The sequence below is a fragment of the Trematomus bernacchii genome, unplaced genomic scaffold (assembly GCF_902827165.1).
Source record: "Trematomus bernacchii unplaced genomic scaffold, fTreBer1.1, whole genome shotgun sequence".
In the NCBI taxonomy this organism is placed as follows: Eukaryota; Metazoa; Chordata; class Actinopteri; order Perciformes; family Nototheniidae; genus Trematomus; species Trematomus bernacchii.
This window is the reverse complement of record NW_022987772.1, coordinates 526,058-549,167: the sequence shown is the minus strand read 5'-3', so window position 1 is coordinate 549,167 and position 23,110 is coordinate 526,058. Positions and strand designations below refer to the sequence as shown.

The 23,110-nt window shown below is 40.6% G+C and overlaps 1 protein-coding gene across 1 annotated transcript; it reads left to right on the top strand.

Annotated features, from left to right (window-relative positions):
• Positions 1-1,736: 1,736 nt before the first annotated feature.
• Positions 1,737-22,707, top strand: LOC117497018 (ankyrin repeat and BTB/POZ domain-containing protein 2-like). Its single transcript, XM_034148905.1, has 17 exons — positions 1,737-2,616; positions 9,712-9,861; positions 11,501-11,708; positions 12,300-12,452; positions 12,925-13,090; positions 13,422-13,511; positions 13,898-13,999; positions 14,087-14,183; positions 14,585-14,720; positions 15,526-15,761; positions 16,433-16,611; positions 17,222-17,327; positions 18,121-18,223; positions 18,764-18,833; positions 21,282-21,350; positions 21,478-21,591; positions 22,176-22,707. The coding sequence occupies exons 1-17, from the start codon at positions 1,740-1,742 to the stop codon at positions 22,383-22,385; spliced, it is 3,066 nt and encodes a 1,021-aa protein (XP_034004796.1). The 5' UTR covers positions 1,737-1,739; the 3' UTR covers positions 22,386-22,707.
• The last annotated feature ends 403 nt before the right edge of the window (positions 22,708-23,110 follow it).

Here is a 23,110-nt window from a genome sequence, read left to right as displayed (position 1 = left end):
AGCCATGTTCCCATTTCTTCAGCTCTGTGCTTAGAAAATAGTGAAAGGTCGACATCTTGTGGTCGTTTTAGGTTTAAGCATGACTACGAGACATAGTCTTGAAAAGTAGAAATGTTGTAAAAAGAGTTTTAAACATGTAGAAATCATCAAAATGACAACAGATTGGATTGGAAATATTCAAAGTCATGCAATTTAATACCATTGTTTTTGAATTATGTGAATATGTTCTGGCTTTTTATGACATTTGACTGTATTTAAATACTAAAAGTCCATCTGGTATAAACATGTGTATCAAAGAAGCCACCATTGAACCAATTTGCAGCTAGTTTACAATTGAAATGTAATAAGTTATAGAAGGATGACATTTGTAAGCACTTCATGTCAGAATGTGGAGGATAAACACAGTGTTCATGTAATGTTCTTGGCTTTAGATTTGTTGTATATTTAAACTTACAGCACCTTTTGTTAGGAGTTTGAAGAAAGTGATGAAATCCTGGAGCTGAAACAATACAACTTTTATCATTCTTGAGTTGTTGTGTGTTTTTTCTGTGTGTGCTGAAAAAAGCTGTTTGGTTTGATCTGGATCTGTACTGTACTTAAGTACACATTTGGAAACGTGTACTTCACCCAAGTATTTTCATTTTATACTTCATTATACTTCTTGCTACTCAACAACATTTTGAAAGACAATTTGGTACTTTTTACTCCACTACTTTATTTAACAGATGTATTTACTTTATATATTCAGATTTTGACACACAACACTTAGGAAAAACGTTTCAAATATGATTATTTGGTATAAATAAACCACCCAACATTATATTTAAGCAAGTACAACCATGAGTGGTTTAACAGAAAACGTATCTGCAGCAATCAATCAGCAATCAACCAGCAATCAATCAATTTTAAATGTGACAGATGGGTTTAATAGATAAGTTAACAATTGGACTTAATTTCATTGCATTTTTAAAACCAAGTTCCAGATTTTCCCATTTAAATAAATGAATATGATATTAATAGCCACACTCAAACATCTTTTTGGAGAGGTCATCTTTATATACTTAAATTAAGTGTGCTTCAAATGGTATGACATGTTTTCATCTTACGTTTGTTACCCATAACAAACAGCAGTAAATGCTACTCAGCCTCAGTTTTTGTTGTAATATATATCCTTTATTTAACCAGGTAATAAGTCTTATTGAGATTAAAATCTCTTTTCCAAGAGCGACCTGGCCAAGAAGGTTAGCATGAACAAAGTTACAACAGATAAAACACAGACAATACAGGCAGACGAATACAGCGAAAATTAAATGGCACATAATCAATCATTCAAAACTGGCACAATTTAAAACGACTTCAATTATGGGATATACGAGCAATCACATCGACCAATGGATTCTTGTTCTCTGTCCTTCAAGATGGGCTTGAATTCCACCAAAGTGATCAAATCTGACAGTTTCAGCTCCTTCTGTACATTATTCCAAGCAGATGGGGCAGCTTTTTTACCCAGTTCTGTAATCATTAGTTTGGCCACAGGGAGGCGCTATCGGTAAACTCACCTGTGTTATTATTATGGAGTCTGGATGTGATTGGTTCGTGCGTAAAACAGTTCTCTCCCCTCTTCATGTTTTGGTCAGTTGTGGCACAGCTGTCTGATCTGGGCAGTTGAACTTCTTCCAGGGAAACTTAGACTTCATGGAAAACGTTTTACTCCACTGTGCGTAAAACAAATCTACATCATGTCCAGCAGTGTTTTGGTGAAGAACCTGGAGGACCTGAGCCTGGATCAGGGCTATGTGACCGGGGACCTCAGCCCGTCCCTCAGCCTGTCCTCATCCGGTGGGTCGAGGCAGTCTCCGCCGCACAGCAGCACTCCTCTGCGGGGAGCCTGGAAGCGGCACGGCGGCTCTCTGAGCAGCAGAGACGGTAGCTGGGACACGGTGAGCTCATTACCGGAGGAGGCCTCGGACCTCCTGCTCAAGTGTCCCCGCCTGCCCGAGGTGGAGGAGTACCCGTGGACGGAGCAGGAGCTGCGGGAAGTCGTGCGTAAAGTTTCGCATACATCCATCACAGAGGAGGCTCTCCAGCGGCTCTCCTCTCTGCTGCGGCGCGCTCTGGTGCGGATCTCCCGCGAGGCGCAGCGGCTCAGTGAGCTCCACAGACGGTGCACACGCCTGGAGGTTCAGAGCGCGGTGAGGCTGGTGCTCAGCTGGTCTCTGGCCGACAAGTGCATCTCCTCCGCGGTGAAGGCGGTGTCTCTGCACTGCATGAGCTCCGGGGACCCCGCGCGCCAGAGGGGGAAGTCCGCGCGCTGCGGGCTCACGCTGTCCGTTGGCCGCTTCTTCAGGTGGATGGTGGAGACGCGTGTGTCGGTGCGTGTGCATGAGTACGCGGCAGTGTGTCTCGCAGCATGTGTGGAGAGTTTGACGGAGGAGGTGGTGGGACGGGCGGTGCGGGTTGTGCGTTTGGCCGAAGAAGAGGAGCTTTTGCCCGGCGGAGAGGTGTGCTGCTGCCCGGTGACCGTGGAGCTGCTGGAGGGAACCGTGAACAGCGACGCGGAGCTGTGGGGGGTCCTGCAGGGGTACGAGCATCTGATCTGTGGCAAAAACAAGAATGGTGAGTTATTTTTAATTACATGTTATTGTTGCCATTTATTATTGTTTGCTGTGAGCCACATGTATTATGTGTTATAATGTATGAATAGTGTTATTTTTATTTATTTTGTTGTTGTAACTGTACAACATGATTTGACAATACTGTTTTTGATATGCCAATAATGCCAATTTGATTTGAATTTGAGTTAAATTACCTCCACGACAACATTTATTTTTACCTCCATGAAATCAAAACTCATAAATGTATTTATAATGATGTCTTTAATAAATAAGGAACATATACATACATTAATTAAAAAGGGAAAATAGACAATTTATGCCAGAATGAGTAGCTCATTTCCATCTGAATACGTTGCAGGTTCAAATAGAATTATATAATTAACAGAAAGACATATGGATTTAATTTGAAGTAAAGGAACTGTTTGTCAAACTGATGGGACAGGTAATAAAGTATTTAACTGTAATGTTTAAAACACAAAGATCTAACTTTTCTATCTTAAGCACTTGAACATGTGAGATTTGCTGCTTCATGTTATTTAAAATAGAAATACACAATATCTTTGAGTTTAACTTTTTGTTATAGATAACTGAAATTTGGAGAAATTCGCTTCTAGGTTTTGTGCATTTTACAAATGTATGACATTTTTAAAGAAAGAAAAATATTGACAGACTATATTTAATGACATATATCTACAGCAATTAATCTTTTGTTTTACTTTGTTAAATCCGTCAAGATTGGATAAAAAATACACGTTATTAAACTTGAATTTTGGAAAAATGTCCAAATCAGTTGTTTTATTATGAACACATGTTATCTGGTTTTAAACCTTCATTTCAGTTGTTAACTTTTGAGGTTTTCCCATTTCTTTAATTTTGTTCACCTTTATGACATACCTTTGATTTGGGAAACTTTCTACAAACACAAACTTTACCCGGGAAAAATGACGTTGTGTGAAATGTCACATGTTTAGCAATGAAAACACTCACAGTCCATCCCCTAAAGAAACACATGTCAGGATTCACAGGAGAGGTTCCCTCTTCCTGTTGTCGCTCAATTATGTTTTTATTCTTATGTCCTGTCAGATATTAATTTGTTTTAAGCAGAAGGATCATGCAGTCTGAATGTAAACAGATATAAGTTCCACCACCTTCTGTCATTTTTCTTTCACCAGTTTAACAAGAAGCTAGTTTTCCTCGATATCCTCAGAAAAATGACCTTCTTCTACAATCTACTGCACTGGAGACAAACACTTGAATAGATTGGATTAAGTATACAAATAATGTAACTAACTGCTGCTCTACTACCAGATATATTTTAAGTCCCCACTCTTTTGGAAACCCCCTGCTTCCGAATCAGTCCTATATTAAATCTGTGTGGTATTACAGAGTGAAACGTTACTGGTGGCATTAAATTACTCAGAGAATAATCTAGATTAAAATAATAGATAATATCCGGCAGTGTGGCGAGTGTGATGGGAAAACCCCTTCAGACAGGAAACAGGCAGTTTGGGTAATAATGGACACGAAAGTGGAAGATCCTCCTGATAAACATCTGGGATTTGTATTAGGATTATTTTGTGTGTGAGAGACAGTTCATGTTGACACACACTCAAATTATTCTGTGCTTGCATGCAGGATCACATGGGATACTTACCATATGTTAAAGGAAGAATGAGTACGATTTTCAACTTTGATGTGAATGTTCAGTTGGTTAAAGGGGCCTCTATTGTCTCTACTGGGACATGTCTCCATGCTTTAATGTTCAAAAAGTTCTTTATTTTTCTCATACTGCCTGTGCTGCAGCACCTCTTTTCACCCTCTGTCTGAAACCAGATCCCAGTCTGCTCTGATTGGTTAGCTGGCCGGCTCTGTTGTGATTGTCTTAATCCTAAATCTGGATATTGAGTCAGCATTTGATCACTTCCTGTCCCCTGGTCTGGAAGTCAATGGTTTTCGTAAATTGTGTTTTCAACTTCGTCACGCCCAACATTAGCCACCTTTAGCTAATCGTCATTAACACAGTCTTAACGCACAGTTTGAGCCCAATGCATGCTGGGATACATGTTTCAGACCCCTGTCCGATGGTCCCCCGAGAACACACAGGAAGAAGCGGGTGAAGTAAAGAGTGTGTGTTGTTAGCCTGCGACCCACACACACGACACAAAGGAAGCTCTCATTCCCGCGCAGACTGCAGAGCACAAGGTTCACTGCTAAATAAACACACACACACACACACACACACACACACACACACACACACACACACACATACACATACACATACATATACACATACACACACACACACACATTTGGTATCACAAATTACCTTGGGATAACATAATGATACATTCTGTTATGGAGGCCTCTCTAAATACATTTGACTGATAACAAAACTTGAGATTACTTATGCAGTACTTTCACTTGGAATTAAGTATGTTGACATTACTGTATTGGTACTTGTCTTAATTATTAAGGCCATCATGGTCTTGATGATGAAAGAGAGAGGACTAAGTGATTAATCACAGGTTGATGTCTTCACTCCTCCATGATGAACGGCTTTGGGATGTGTTAACGAGACGTAATCATTCTTCTCTCTCTTGTTAACACCTCCTCTTCTTCCTCCTCGGTAAATCTTTTGTAAAGCCGTCCATCCTCTCTGGCTCCAGACAAACCGCCTGCAGCTTCAAATCAGATTAACCAACCTAAACAACGTCCTCCCGCCAATTCTGATGCATATCTGACATGAATCTGTGACGTACCAGGAGTTGATTCACTCCTGAACCACTGAGAGTGCAGAGAAACTGGCCAAAGCCCGTTGTTGTTCATTATTGCCTGAAATAGAGGTTTTTATCTCCTGATTTATTAGTGTTTTTGCACATATTGGTCGAGACTGACGTTTCTGTAACTGTTTTGGAAGAGCAGATTTTCTATTATTTTGTATTATTTTATGTCTTACCCCTCAACTTCATTAGACTGATAATGTTTCCTGCTTTGGAAAGTAGATTTCCTATTTTTTCATCCCAATGAATAAGCATTATGTGATTTATGTGTCTAGTCTAAGTCATTTTTGTTTCTCAATCCATAATTTTTTTTTAATTAAGAGTCATTCATCTTGAAAATTATCAAATTTGAAAGTAATGTTGTTGCAGTTCTAATTCAAAATGATGTATTTTACTCCAAATAAGTTTATTCAAATTGATTTTGACATGATGAACTTCAAACAATTTAACATTTTTTACATAATCTGCAAAATCGTGATTCAGCAACGCTTTTTCTGGCCTCTGTAAAGCAACGTTTATCTACAAGATGTCAGTTTTGATCTTTACTAGGACTCTGTTTGCTCTGTTAGACCCAGCCTAGACTTTACTGACCTCAAACACACACACACACACACACACACACACACACACACACACACACACACACACACACACACACACACACACACACACACACACACACACACACACACACACACACACACACACACACACACACACACACACACACACACACACCTTGCCCCTCTGTGCTTCTGTTGTTCAATGAAACACTTGCAGCATTATACCACGCTGCAGAAAAGACTTGTTGTTTTCAGGCATGGTGACTGTGCTTCTGTTTTCACTTGGGACACACACACACCCACACACACACACACACACACACACACACACACCCACACACACACACACACACACACACACACACACACACACACACACACCCACACGCACACACACACACACACACACACACACCCACACACACACACACACATGCACACACACACACACGCACACACACTTTCTCTGAGGATGCGGTTGCAGACTTCTGTTTTGATTCAGCCACACGTACACACGAGGAGAGTCGGGGGAAATTACTTAATCACTCTGGATGTGAGCAGGGCATTGTGTGTGTGTGTGTGTGTGTGTGTGTGTGTGTGTGTGTGTGTGTGTGTGTGTGTGTGTGTGTGTGTGTGTGTGTGTGTGTGTGTGTGTGTGTGTGTGTGGTGTGTGTGTGTGTGTGTGTGTGTGTGTGTGTGTGTGTGTGTGTGTGTGTGTGTGTGTTGTGTGTGTGTGTGTGTGTGTGTGAGAGTGTGTTGCAAAGTGAGCTGACATCTTGTACATAAACTTTGCTTTACAGAGTTCAGAAAAAGCACTGCTGATTCATTATCTTTAAAAGCTGTTGGATGTTTATTAAGTCAAAATCAATTTATGAAACATATTTTCTTAACAACAACACAATTTTGAGGAGTAAAAAAACACAAAATATTCACATTTAAGACGCTAAAATGAGAGATTTTGGACTTTTCTCTCTTTGAATAAGGACTCAGACGACTTAATCAATCATCAAAATAGATTGCAACACCTTAAAAGACAATGTTTGGCTTCTTGCAGTACCCCTGCTTACTTTTTCTTACATTTTTACTGATATAGGTGAAAAAAGTAAATGTAACTAAAGAAGCTACTGTAGCTAGCTAAATGCATCAGAAATGGGCTCAAAAACAACGACAAGCATGGATCAACAACCGTTTCGGCTTTGGGGTTCACTGAAAAATTACGTAGACGGGACAGAAATATCACAAACTACAGAGTTGAAAGGACAATAAATACAAAATAACTCCTCTCCCAAACAGTGTGCATGTGAATATGTGCAAAACAAAATAAATGGACACAAACACAGCGACAGGCATTGTTGAATTATGGCTTTTACTACTGAAAAATTGCGTTGACAGGGCCCGTGTGTGTGTTTGTGGGTGTGTGTGTGTGTGTGTGTGTGTGTGTGTGTGTGTGTGTGTGTGTGTGTGTGTGTGTGTGTGTGTGTGTGTGTGTGTGTGTGTGTGTGTGTGTGTGTGTGTGTGTGTGTGTGTGTGTGTGTGTGTGTGTGTGTGTGTGTGTGTGTGTTACACAGGTAGGGATTAGAAAACAGTGGTTTGTTCGCTGCAGAATGGTCTCCTGTTGTGTGCCATGAATAGATGCCTGTCCCCTCGCTCTGTCTGTAAACACAGCAGTAATCAGCACCAATTATCCTCCGCACACACACACACACACACACTCACTCACACACACTTCTCACTCCAAACAAGAGGGGACTTTTACAAAGCTGAGGTGTGTTTTCCAGTGATGAATCTGTTCAATCAGAACTTGTGTTAAACACTGTTGGCCTTCTGCTCTTCCCAGAGGTGTTCGATGGGGCGGAGGTCGGGCACTTTGCAGGAATAAATGTTCTTTATGTGACCTTTTTGTCACTAATCAACAGTGTATTAACCCTGGCTCCTGCATTTAACATCAACAAAGGACATTTTCTACTTTAACATTTAAAAAAGTGTAATGAATTCACCTTATGCTTCCCTGGTGCTTCTATATTGTCCTATGTTGTGTTGGTACTTCTGTTTAGATTGTATGTGCGATTTATTTTGCATAACGTCGCCAGCTTTATCAAACTTTACTTTCCAAATAAACTGATTTTAAGCTTTTGAATGAACTTTTATTAAGGTATTATACTCTCTCAGTTGAGAAACTAACCATTTAGATGAATAATATATGATTATTTTATCCAGATAGCGCATATTTTGGAATTTACGGTGATGTTTGGAGCTGTGAGAAAGTAAATAGTTAATGTTCGCCAGCTAGCTTGTGTTACAAGTAGCTAACATAGGCTAGTTAATTAGTTAGATTGTAAACCTAGTTTTTTAAGTAGTTAACTAACCTTCAATAGCTAGCTTGTTGGATAAGTAGCTAACATAAGCTTGTTTATTATTTCAATATACAGCAAATGTTACAGTTTATAGCTTGTAAAATAAATAACTAACGTTTGCTAGCTAGCTTGTTGTTAGATAGCTGGCTAACGTAAGCTAGTTCGATAGCAACAGTTACCTAGCTTGTAGTTCACTTACGTTTGCTAGCTTTTTAAGTACAAAGCTACAAATGATCCCACATAAAATGAATTGCCTGCAACGAGATTACCTTTTAGATATCTTTGTTCATGTAATCTAATTGTGTTCGTCTTAATAAGTGAACTCTTATACTCTGGATAATCACACGTCTTAAGTGTCTAAGTGCACTGGGTTTGATGTTTTTGAAATCTCTACAGAAAGTTTTTACGTCTTTCTCCTTTCAATTTAATATACATGCATTGGTCTGAAAAAGAAAAGTTAGAGTTTAAACCCGTCACTGTGGTTTTCCAAAGATGATGATGATGATGAGGAAGATGATGATGATGATGTTTTTCTTCACATACATAATGATTGTACATTTTTTAGGTGTACTCTCAGCTGCAGGAGGCTTCAGTTTTTTTAGCTTTTGGGCAGATCGCCTCTGAAGCTGTTTCCATTGTGTGGAAGATCAGGAGTCAGCAAATACCGTTTCAACTTCACACAATGGGAGGGTGTGCTTAACACAACACATGTTGGAGGTGTATCATGCGGATGAAATGGAGAAAGTCTTTGGGTTGTGGTTCGTTCTGCAGTGGAAGAATTAGTTCAGATTAAAGATTTTTTCAAGTTGTTCTGTTAAAATCAATTGTCAAGTATCAAAGACACGGCTGTTTCCGATTTACAGTCAAATGGATTTTGAAGCCAACCACAGAAACATTGTTTTTACCAGTATCAATGCACCTATTTGACAAAGTATAGCTAAGGACACAGCTATTATATGTCGCTAGCAAAGTTAGCTGCTAACCAAATGTTAACCATCAAGATATCTGCACCTCTGACAAACAAAAGCTTTGTATTTAGCCACATTTTGGCACATTTGAGTGTTTGGGTGATCTGATTCTTATTCTGATTCAAGCCGCAGGAATTTTCTTTGGATGTTTTATTTTTGCCATTACACCGGGTCTGGATTTGAATCTGGTGTTTCTTTTTGGAGTCACATGACTTCACGTCACCACTGCTAAGTTAAAGGCGGCTAATATTGGGCGTGATGATGTTTAGTCGTCTCATTTAGACACTTGTTAGCAACCGCCGTATTTCAGGCTAACATCCAAAAACACAGTCAAAAGAGGGGACAAGAAGTTGTAAATTGCTGACTCTATTTAAGGGTTTAAGGACTCGTTTTCTGCATTTTCTCATAAATATTGTGTGTTTTTTTAGGTGAGTTGTCGCTGCCGGCCAACATCAATCCGTACTCGAAGGTTCCTGAGGTTTGGATGGAGAGCAGGGAGGACGCCTACCTCCATCAGGAGCTGAGAGCTCTGCAGCAGGACCTCCTCTCCACCTGCGTGGGCAGCATCTCCGAGCTCAGTGAGTGTGTGTATGTGTGGTTGTGTGTGTGTGTGTGTGTGTGTGTGTGTGTGTGTGTGTGTGTGTGTGTGTGTGTGTGTGTGTGTGTGTGTGTGTGTGTGTGTGTGTGTGTGTGTGTGTGTGTGTGTGTGTGTGTGTGTGTGTGTGTGTGTGTGTGTGTGTGTGTGTGTGTGTGTGTGTGTGTGTGTGTGTGTGTGTGTGTGTGTGTGTGACTGAGGCCACAGTCGGCTCCTGTGTTTTGTGTGTGTTTATTTAAACTGTCTGGGGACGGGTCGTTAGACGCCCCCCCCCCCCTAAAGGTTACATAATGTGGCTTGTATCCAGAACACAAGGGCACCTTCACACCCTGCAGGCCACCGTACCTCATTATCTCGTTTCTTAGAGAGAAACGCTTCAGTGTTCATGGCTCTGTTTACGCACCCTCTGATGACACGGGTAATGTGACCACAACGCACTCAAACACAGCATGTACTTCACTACTGTTTCCCACATTCCTCTCTCCCAGAAAATACATTTTTTTGACTGACTATATGGTCCTGATGGGAGCAAGTGAATGAATAAACTCTAAAAGTCAATGCACACTGGAAGGCTAGTGTGTATAAGCTCAAATTTGTATGTGTCGCTCTTTCTAAACCAATACAAAACTGTAAAAAACAAAGATAAACCTTCACAAAAAAGGTCAAGAAGGAACGTTAACACTTATAAGTATATATTCTCTGTTCCTAACACCGTTTACTTTAAAGTGCTAACATTTATAAGACAGCTATATCTTCTGTTTCCTACAAAATTCGGTTTAATGCACAAAATCCTAATGTTGACATCTTTATTCAGGTGTTAGTAGTAACTGTAGTAACTGAACATATCAAATATGTAACCGTCTACTGATGTATTTAAATCAAAGCATGCAATAAGAGAACCCAGCAATTCCATTAATAAGATAATAGTGGCATTTATATTAGTTTTATGCACGAGCTTTACTCTGCAACAGAGGTTTAGGACAAATTAAAACAACACTGCAATCAAAAAAACAGGTTTTGCAAAAAGGTTCTTCATGGATCTAGCCTCTTAATTGTATTTTCACTATCAAAAGTGAATACATTTAGTCTTAATTTAACTTACAGGGGAGCAGGCCTTTGGAACCCCTTAATCTTACAAATTACTCAGTGTGATATATAGAGCAATATAAGGTGGAAGAGAACCCTTATTCGTCATGATTAAAGGCTCTATGTTGCAGAAAATGACACTTTCATACCTCCTTACGCACCCCTGCATTTAACTTTAACCAGGTGCCTTATTGTGAAGTGTAATAATAATTAATTGCTATTAATCGAGATATTTGGCTCACATTATGTTGTAATAATAATAATAATAATACATAATATTCATATAGCGCTTTTCCCAGTGCTCAGAGACACTTTACATACAATCAGATCAGAGAAACAAAACAGTCCAAATTCAAGTGGAAGTTAAATGTGGTCGGAGCGTCTGGCAGTTTTGGACATATTGTAGTTTTTTGAGGCCGTATGCAGGTGTTTGTACGCAGGTGTCGTTTATGGTATATTATTTAAAAAAGGTCTTACACTATTATAGTTTAAAGGATATGAGAATAATCTGTGTAATAACTGATGTCTCTCTGCAGGTGATCTGGTCTCTCGGGCGATGCACCATCTGCAGCGTCTGCGCAGCTCGAGCCCCCCCCACAGCCCCGCTCTCTCAGCCAATCAGACGTCAGTATCCTGGGCTGCAGACGCCCTCCGCACACTTTACTACTTCCTGTCCGGCCCACAGATGGAGTCTCTGGAAAACCCCAACCTGGAGCCTCCCACCATGACACTGAGCAGAGAGAGGTGTGTGTGTGTGTGTGTGTGTGTGTGTGTGTGTGTGTGTGTGTGTGTGTGTGTGTGTGTGTGTGTGTGTGTGTGTGTGTGTGTGTGTGTGTGTGTGTGTGTGTGTGTGTGTGTGTGTGTGTGTGTGTGTGTGTGTGTGTGTGTGTGTGTGTGTGTGTGTGTGTGTGAGAGAGAGGTGGGTCAGGGTTAGGGTTAGGCATGTATTGGTTATGGTTAGGATAAGTCTCCAGGAAATGCATGTAAGTCAATGTAATGTCCCCTGAAGTGATGTATACATGGTATGTGTGTGTGTGTGTGTGTGTCAGTTTCTAAACTAACACACAGGTTGTTCTGTTGATATCAAGCTTTTCTTTGTTAATATCAGAGGTTCGTTTTGTCGTTTTCATGCAAATCTCTGAAAAAATAATAACTTTTTTCCATATGAATGAATGGGAAATCCATGTACACAGAAATCAAAATCACTCATAGTTGAGGACACACTGATTCGTCATACTTTAACGTAGACAAATAATACAATTTTTAAACTATTCTCGACACTCTGGACTTTATTGGACACATTTTGGATGTATACTGACGTTATGTTTCCGTCAGGCCGTTCCTGCTCCTCCCGCCTCTGATGGAGTGGATTCGAGTCGCCGTGGTTCACGCTGAGCATCGACGCAGCCGATTGGTCGACAGCGATGATGTCAGACAGACGGCCAGACTGCTGCTGCCGGGACTCGACTGCGAGCCTCGACAGCTGAAGTAAGAAACCAAAATCACTTTGCTTACACATGCTTCTTTTGAAACAGTTTGAAGTGATGTGATACCGCTCTACTCAGCTTTTGATGACTCACTATATTATTATTTTTTAAGACATATTCTGCTCATGTTCAGGTGTATATCAGTATGTAGTGTCTCTCCTGGGACATGTCTCCATGCTTTAATGTTGAAAAAGCTCTTCATTTTTCTCACACTGCCTGTGCTGCAGCACCTCTTTTCACCCTCTGTCTGAAACCAGAGCCCAGTCTGCTCTGATTGGTTAGCTGGCCGGCTCTGTTGTGATGAATTTTCTATGGCATACTATACTTTTTGGTGACTACTATACTATGACTTTCTTTTATGACTCGCCACAAACATGTGTTACTCCTTGGGATTCAAACTCTTTAATAGAAAGACACCAGGATCAGTTTCTGGAGTCCACAAACAGATGAATGTTTTCTGTGATCCTCTGCAGGTCAGAGTGCTGTTTCCACTCCTTCAGAGGTCTGGATGCAGAAGCGGCTGCAGCTCAGTTCCAGGTCTCTCTGGGCTTCAGGATGCTCTCCTGCGGTCGAGCAGATCTGCTGCAGCCGGCCTCTCAGCTGCTGGGGAGGGGGGGGCTCGACACCATGGACGACCAGGTGAGGGAGAGGAATCAACCATTAAACTATTATTATTATTATTAGTTATTCGGTCCATGCTTTTATTGCTATTAATAGGGCTATCGTGGCCAAATTGCCTGCATATCTTAGTGTTGAAAAAAACTCCAAACCTTTTTGAAGACTCGATGTAGTCACGGGAGGCAGGACAAACTGAGCTAGGGGTTATTGGAAGTGAATTACAACAGTGAAACTCCTGCATTCATTAATAAATAGTGCTAAATATAAGTAAGTAATTAAAATATAAACATATAGAAACATGCAACAGGTAAAACAAAATGTAGAATGCTGATTCTATGATGGTTCTGTGCAGGGTTTGACTCCTCTGATGTACGCCTCTGCAGCCGGAGACGAAGCTCTGGTTCAGATGCTCCTCGAGGCCGGAGCTCACCTGGACCTGCAGGTAAGAACTGCTGGTGTGAGATGACTGAAGTGTGTGTGTGTGTGTGTGTGTGTGTGTGTGGTGTGTGTGTGTGTGTGTGTGTGTGTGTGTGTGTGTGTGTGTGTGTGTGTGTGTGTGTGTGTGTGTGTGTGTGTGTGTGTGTGTGTGTGGGGGTGTGGGTGTGTGGGTGTGTGTGTGTTACAATGTTATACCAAAAGTAAATATTGTATTTACTGTCTTAATGTTTTAAAAAAAGTAACAAAAAGTTGTAGAAAGTCATTAAAAAGAAGTTGTATATAAAAGTCAAAGTAAAGTATATAAAATAAATACATTCAAAAGTATTTATTTTTTTAATTCATAGAAACATCATAAATACATAATTTGACATTTGTTGAAATTGTGTTCAGGTCCCAGGCTGCTCTCACACGCACCCCTCGGTTCACCCCGGCAGTCGGCGCTGGGTCGCTCTGACGTTCTCCGTGCTGCACTGCCACCTGTCTGTGGCTCAGGTGAGGCTGAACTCCACTAGATAATACGATACGAACACACCTGTGGAATCAGAAGTCCTTTACCTGTACCATTTCTCTATGTTTCAGCTGCTGCTGGAGGCGGGTGCTGACGTGGAGGGAGGGTCTCTGCAGGACGGACAGGAAGTCAGCGCTGAGACGCCGCTGCAGCTCGCTGCCGCTGCAGGTACGAGGTTACATATACAGGAAGAGAAATACACACACACTCTGATCACACAGAGAGAGGCTCTGATTCTTTACTGCAGGGGAACACAAATATATAAAATATGGACATGCTCGTGGTGTTTCGGTGTCTTTTAACCATCATTTTATATTATGTATTATACGTTTTTATAATAAAATATATTTGTATAATATTCGAGAAACCATTAAAAAAATTATATTGGTTTTACATACAATTATATGATGTTATTTTATTTTTCATTACGGTACATCGTATTTATATTGTCTCATATTATTTTAGACAATATTAAAATATATTATTATATTATGTTATTTGTACATTTAAGATGTACATTGGTAACAAGCTCATTAATGGCTTGATATATAATGTCCCCCTCCTCTCAGGTCACTATGAGATGGTGTCTCTGCTCCTTTCTCACGGTGCGGACCCTCTGAACAGAGTGCATCATGGGAACTCTCTCACATCTCCACTATACGAGGACATGAACTGTTTCAGCTACGCTGCTGCACACGGGCACAGGTCAGACATTCTACCTTGTAATAATAAATAACGTTTTAAAAAATATGACCTGTGAGCTGACATTTTGGCAATGAAAGTCATGAGAATTAATTTTCCTGGAATTGACAACAGGTTTTCTTCCCGGAAAATGTCAACAAATGTAATAGTTTTGACAAATTACTATAAAAACATAAATGACATATTTAAATGTGACTAACTTTAAAGGTTGCATTACATACAATATTCTTTAGTACATTAACACACTGGTACACACGCTAAAAACACCAGCTGCTACAGGCATTTTCTTTGCAACACATGTTGGCATGAATTCCTAGAAAATACTAGAACACCGGTTTATTTTATTCAGCCCTGTTATGTGATGATGCAACACACTGCAAACTTACACAAAGAAAGAACTGTAAGTTGCTAGTTTAGCATTGAAAGTAATGAGAAGACCTTTTCCTCAATCACACAGGTAGTTTTATTGGGAACTTTCAGCAAGAATTCCCCGAAAAATATCAGCAATATTGGTTTCTTTTATTCAGCCCTGACATGTGTTGATGGATAACACTGCATGATTATAGAAATAGAATAACATATAAATAAAACATAAAAAAACAAACTATTACGGTCGTTTTACCAAAAATATTTCAGTACATGAACACAGGTAAACTAAAAATGCTTGCATCCTAAAGGAATTTCATTCAGGAATTTATAACACATTCTGGCAAGAATGACCATAAAATACAAGTTTCATGTTTATTTGATTCAGCCCTGAGATGTGATGAGGGTTTTTGATTAAATATGCATCTCTGTCCTCCTGCAGGAACGTCCTGAGGAGGCTCCTGCTGCAGCCTCGAAACAGGAAGGAGGACATCCTGTCTCTGGAGGAGATCCTGGCTGAAGGGGTGGAGGAGGAGGAAGAGGAGGAGGAGGAAGAGGAGGAGGAGGAAGATGAAGCTCCACGGCTCTGTAAGGCCAGGACGAAGGCTCTTCAGCAGGCAGCGTTCTACAGCGCTGAGCACGGATACCTGGATGTGACCCTGGAGCTCAGAGAGATGGGTGAGAACACTTCAACATACTTTATCTCAATATTACAGAAATGGTTGGATGAAGACCCGTCTGGTGTCCCATAATGGTTTGAGTAACTGATGTCCATGTTGCCATTGGAGAGATTATCACATGAGCCAAGACGATAATAGCATTATACCTACAACATAAATAGTGAAGTGTTATAAATATTGTCGTAGATATATCAGAATAATCACTACTTCACATTTAGTTGGTCTTGTATTATCTAATGTCTGTTAAGATAAAAAAATATAGAAGCCTATATGACGTGTACGCTGCAAATAATCCCACTTATTACACAGCTACTAAATACATCAACGATACATTATTATATATATCTGACATTATTAGATTGTTTAAATTGTTGAGTCAAGTAGCATTACTTTACAAAGCTCTGATAAACGAATGACTCGCATATTTGGAATTCATTGTATAATTTTACAGTTATCCCACTGGTTTAATTTTAGAGATGCATTATGTTAAAAGTCATGCATAATATAGTTGCAGGAGTTCCCTTGAGGTATATATGTATATATGTTATTATTATTACAATATAGTTGCAGGTGTGCAGTTATATAATCATATAATGTTGTTTCAGGAGTTCCCTGGAGGTATATATATATATATATATATATTACTATAATTATTATATATTGTTGCAGGCGTTCCCTGGAGGCTCCACTCCTGGCTGCAGTCCCTCCTCAGAGCTCAGCAGCTCAGCAGAGTCAGAGTCCTTCAGATCCTCCTCTCAGATTTCTGCTCCATCCGGACGGAGGACTTCTCCCCCGAGCTGCTGACGGCTGGAGTCCCTGACATGGTGCGCCTGATGGAGAGCAGCAAGGTGAACAACACCACCTCCTTATGTTCTTTATCCTCAGCTGTTACTGAGAGCAGCAAGGTGAAGTCTGGATATTTATTCCTCTCAGTGTAGTGTGTCCATTCATCTGAGACTGTTACTGAGAGCAGCAAGGTGCACACCGCCTCCTGATGTGCTTTATCCTCAGTGAATGTCATGTATAAAGGATAGGAGATGACATTTAAAATCTTAACTTTGATTACAAAAGCAAAATATCGTAAATTCGGTTCATGCTTCTTCTGTTTTTTCTTACATTCAGTGTTTAATATGCAGCACTTTTGTCGTATTTCAACAAGTTAGGTTCTTTAAATTCCAGTTTTCTCGTGCCCTGGTCCCTTCAAAATTAAAGTGGTACTTTTAAGAGATAGTTTGAAAAAAGAGAAATGTTGTTATATGTATGTTAAAGAATTACCTGTGAAGAGTGGCTTTTATTTGTGTTTGTATTTCATATTCCTGAAAGAAACATAATATTGAGAGACATTTAAATATAGTTTTTTTACGATCTGCTTTTGAATATCTATCCCTTCAAAGATCGTTCAACTAAAGTTATTTAAATTGTATTTAAATCTGTATTTCCTGTTGTTTCTTCCTGCAGGACTTCGTGGTAACGCAGCGTCTGGCCTCGGTGTTTTCTCTCCTCTACAGCCGAGCAGATGTTCCTCCGATCGAACCTCTGGACGTCTCTCTGTCCACACAGCTGGGTAAAACATCTGTCAGCTGACCATCTCTTAATCTATGTATTAATCTAACAAATATTTAAAGGTCACCTATTATGCCAAATCCTCTTCTTCATGTCTCTTCTACATCAACATGTGTCCCCTCTTCTTCATGTCTCTTCTACATCAACATGTGTCCCCTCTTCTTCATGTCTCTTCTTCATCAACATGTGTCCCCTCTTCTTCATGTCTCTTCTACATCAACATGTGTCCCCCCCTCTGTGGAAAGAGATTCTGAAAGTTTCAGGAAGAAAGATTCTCTCTCTTTTTGTCCTGATCCATTTATATAAAAACCTGTCTGAAAATGAGCTGATCAGATTTTGGCCACTTTATGATGTCATAACGATGTTTTGTCTTGTGTAACCATTAGCCAATCACCAACCAAGGTAACCCCCCCCCCACCTTATCACCTGAATCTCCTCCTAGAGCACCATTGTGTTCTTTGTAACCAAATATCTCTCAGAGGGGCGTGGGGAGGGGCTCCTTATTTTCATCTAAAGTAACAGACAGAGAATCAGCACTTTGGGAACAGGGCTGAAGCAGAGGGGATTATGGGATGCTGCAATGATCTGTTTGGTGTTTGGAGCCAAACACTTCAGAGACATGTTCTGTATATAGCAGAGACCTATAATGTATTGATGAAAAACAGTATAATAGGGGATCTTTAAATGATATCCTGATTGTCTACACAGCTGGGTAAAACATCTGTCCTCTGACGGAGCAATCAATCCATATATGAATGTTTCAAATATTCAAACGGTATCTTCTCTCTCCTCAGATATCCACTTCCTGAACAACCCCGAAATGTCGGACGTGACGTTCCTGGTGGAGGATCGTCCGTTCTTCGCTCACCGAGTGCTGCTGATGTCCGCTTCTGAAAGGTGACTAATTATTGACTTATTTTTCTTTAAATGGTCATTAACTCATGTCTGTTACTCTTAGTAATATATATGAATATGTGTGTATATATATATATTTTTTTACCATACATGTTTTGTCCTAACCAGGGGATACATGGTCTGGATACTGACCAGGAGATATTCGGCTAAATATATTTCAAAGGGTTCTTTATTGAAATAAGTTTGTTAACACTGCCCTTACAGAAAGTTCCTAAAACCTGAAAAGTCAAAAATATAAAGGAAATAAAACTTAAGGATCTTAAAAGAATAATTAAGAATTAAGTATTAAATGCATTTAAATTGATAATACTGATGTGCAAAGCAATGCATCAGAGATATTGACTGCAAATATGTCGGCTAATTTTATCTTAATTTCCGACACCTAAACATAAAGAATGCACACATTTAGAACATTTCTTTGTGAACAATGTTAGGACACAAGATACATGTGAAGTAGCTGCATTCAAAATGAACACCAGTGCGCTGATTTTCTAAATAAAAGTGTGAATTTTCTCCCGTCAGGTTCAGACAGATGCTCTGCGACACTGATGACATCATCACCGTCAGTCACATGACCTACAGCACCTTCACGGTGAGACACACACACACACACACACACACACACACACACACACACACACACACACACACACACACACACACACACACACACACACACTCAGATGCCCCTTTCACACCAACGCAACTCCGGTTCAAGCTCCGTGCTAGAGCTTTTCTGGTTCAGAACCGGTTCTTCGGTTTAGCGCCGGCTCTTTTCACACCGCTCAGAGCCCGACTGGTGCTGCCGCTGCTGCGTCATGACGTCACAGTTTACGTCGCTGAGTTTCTCCCCAACGCCGGAGCTCACCTCACAACAACAACGGGCCGGGGACTGTGTTGCTTTTAATCATACGAAGCCAGATTAAATTAAATAACGACTTCTCCAACCTTATACTTTTCTCCAGAGTGCCGTGGTTCATTGTTTATTAATGTGTTTCAGCGGCATTTACCGACCGCTGCAGTGCTGGCCGGCTGCTCTTCAACGGGAGTGTATTCTCCCGTTAGCTCCGGGTTAGCTCACACGGCTCTAAAGTATTCACTGTCTGACTGTCACACAAGCAGCTGATACATATCCCCAGTTCCCCTTAAGTGAATGTGTGTCAGTCTGAATTGACGCTGTTTGGCATCACAACGCTGTTATGAAAGTTTCTCTGGTATAACATGGGTGATGTTAGCATAGCAACCGAAGCTAAACTGATTACTTGCTAAGCAGTTTTCTACAGGCACTTTTTACCGACGTATTTTTCATTATGATTCTACTTGTGATAGTCGGACATGACAACCTGTGCAGCCCATGTATTGATTCCATCCGATAGCTGCTATAATAACAAACAAAACGTCTGCCTGCTCTCCACAATGATCAATAACAGCGAACGGATGGTCAAAGTAAGGTACAAATAAACAGAATCACACGAAGCCTGGTTAGTGTTGCCTGACTTTATAAAGTGTGTTTTTTTTAACAAGTGTGTGGTTGCGTTCTAGTCACTTTGCTCAGCACTACTGCTTGTTACAACTTTTATTTGCCGTACTCGCCTTAAGTGTTAGCTCAGGTTAATCTCGCCCCCCTCCGACGTAAGCGTGACGTATGCGGTTCTTGCTTCTAGACCAGGGGTCGGCAACCCCTGGCACGCGTGCCAACATTGGCACGCGGCACCGTAACCAGTGGCACACTAGGAATAAGTCGAATAAGTGTGCAAATATTTAAATTGTATTTTCGGATCCTGAACGAGACCGCCGCCAGAGCGCATCTCCCCGTTATCTGCAGAAGGAAGCCATGCACGCAGCGCAGCCCCGCTCTGTTTAACTCCAGGTGACTTTCTGCCGCTTTCCTCCGTGGTGCAGGGCTGATCGTTTCACCACAGAGGAAAGCACTTCACACATTGCAGTACCCATAAGGAGCTTTACAAATGCCACAGTTTTTGCGTGGCTGTGTCTTTAGTTGAAAGCCCAGTGGCGATCTGCTCATCTCTCATTGAAATAATATGCTACAAAGGGGCGGACTGGCCATCTGTGTGTTGAACTTTCCTGTCGGCTCCCAGACCGTAGTCGAGGAGGGCAGAAGCAACAAGCTTCAGGTTCAATAACCCACTTTAGCTTAAATGACTGGAGAGAGGCGAGCTCTTCTTGGGAGGCCGTTGCATTTATTTAGCTGTTCTTCTGTTTCACAAAATACATCACAGACCTCTGTTTTTCTGCTGCCTCGTTTCACTTCCAGAAACATACACACGCTCGCTCACTGTCGCTCTACCATCCACACACACACATGCACACGCCACACCCCTCTCTCTCTCTCTTAAAGGGACAGCGATCTCATCTCACTCTGCATGACCCTAATATCATAACATGTGTGTTCTGGAGAATCACAGAACGGACGATCGTCCTTATTATTATGCCGTTTAAACCAATTATTTAAATGGCATCATGTAAGTTGTGCTGACAGGTACACACACACACACTGCTTCCGCGCAGCGAGGCTCCCCCCGCCCTCCTGTTGATAGTTCACCAGCGTCAAGTTCCTCAACCCCCCCCCCCCCCCCCCCGTTGATAATTCTCGATCGTTGGCACGCCGATAACAATTTTTTATTTTAATGGCACTTCATATCAAAAAGGTTGCCGACCCCTGTTCTAGACGGACAACTTTTTGGTGCTCGAAACGAACCGGATTCCGGAGCTATGACGCTGCTCCGCTGCGGTGTGAACAGGAAAACCCGGTGCTTTTCAAGCACCAGCACCGAACCGGCCCTGAAACACCGTTGGTGTGAAAGGGGTATTAGATCTACTTTACTGTGTGAGGGCTATTTAACCACATGTATTGTTGACATTTATGCTTAGTGTTGATTTTTGTTTTGTTCTGTCATAACGCCTTGTGAGGAATGCTTTGGCAATACTATTAAAATGTGGTCATGCCAATAAAGCCCCTTTGTATTGTACTGTATTGCTATTAACACTAAAATATGTGTGTGTGTGTGTGTGTGTGTAGATGATGATGCAGTCTCTGTACTGTGGAGGAACTGAGGGACTCACTCTCTCTCACTCTGACGCCATGGAGGTAAGTTCACTCACCTGTTAATAACATGTTGTAAATATATATTGACATTATTAATATATTGTTGTATACACTTTTATAATTGTACAGATAACTATATATGTGTGTGTGTGTGTTTTCTGTTTTGCAGCTGCTGCCGGTGGCGGGTTTCTTCGAGCTCAGAGGTCTGCAGAGGATCTGTGAGATGAAGCTTTCTCAGAGTCTGACTCCGGACAACGCTGTGTACATCTACCACAACGCAAAGGTACACACGCACACATGCACGCTCGCACACACACTCACTCACTCACTCACTCACACACTAACTTTCACAAACACACACACACAAACACACACACACACACACACACACACACACACACACACACACACACACACACACACACACACACACACACACACACACACACACACACACACACACACACACACACACACACACACAGAGAAAGACACACTCACAAAAAGGTCACAGGTTATAATAAAGTAATAAAAGTCAAAGTAAAGTATTGAAAATAAATAAATAAAAAAGTATTTCTCTTTTTAAATTCATAGAATCATCATAAATACATCATTTTTAAGTTTTCTTAAATACAATACTATGACTTTAATATTATTTATTTTATATAATATATATATATATATATATATATATATATATATATTCTAAACTCTTTAAAAAACATGTTTACATACTATGTTCTGTTTTTTTTATTTAAAGTACTTGAACAAAATGATGATACTTTAAACGTACTATACTCTGACTCTTTTCTTTGCATTCGACATACAGTCAGAGGTAAACCCTTCACTGTCTTTTCCTCTCTGCAGCTGCACGGAGGTTCTGCTCTCTGCCGGTTCTGTGAAGGGTTCTTCCTGCAGAACCTGGAGGTTCTCCTGCAGCGAGACGACTTCCACCGCCTGCTGCTGGCTGTCGTCGGGCAGAACCCGAGCCCCGAGGATCCCCCCCCCCTCCTGAGGGTCCTGGAGACCCTGCTGATCCACAGACTGAGCGACCTGCACTCTGCCTGCCGGGGGTGAAACTGCAGACTGTGTTAAAGACGTGAAGTGTGTGTGTGTGTGTGTGTTTGGGAAGAGCAGCCATATTCTGTGTTCAATCTTCTTATGGAGATGACTGTAATGTGTAGAAGAAGACTTTGGGAATTCCCTGCTATTTATTAATCTGAAAAAAGTGAACGTTTCTGCAAAAGAGGAGAATATCCAAAAACGATACGATAGAAACAATATTCTTTGTTGAATTTCCTGTTTCCTGTTGCTTTTTATCATTTTATTGAGAATATTTTAGAAGAATAATTTTTTTTAACATCTTATTCATGCTATTTATTAGTCTTGACACATTTCTAAACAGTATTTATAACATTTTTCACAGACAGTTTTGATATTCAATTAAGTTAATTATTAAGTCAAATGGTGAAACTTCTCTCCTGTTCCTGTCTCTGTAAATAAAACATGTTTTTTCGTACCTTTGACTGATTGTTAAGTGACTGCATTCATCACAAAATTAATTATCAATCTCTTTATTTAAAAGTAATAACTAAACGTGTTTTTGTTTACTCACCATGTTGTCTTTTATAATATATTTATACTCAAATTAAAAACAGACCAAAGGTGAGACATTGTAAATCCTCTGCAGCTGCATGATGAACTGTAAGTGTGTAAAATATTATGTTTGTGAAAAAACGTCTTAATAGAGTTCTGCAGGAATGAGTCCTAAAACCCTGAAATGAGTCAGCATTTTAGCACTT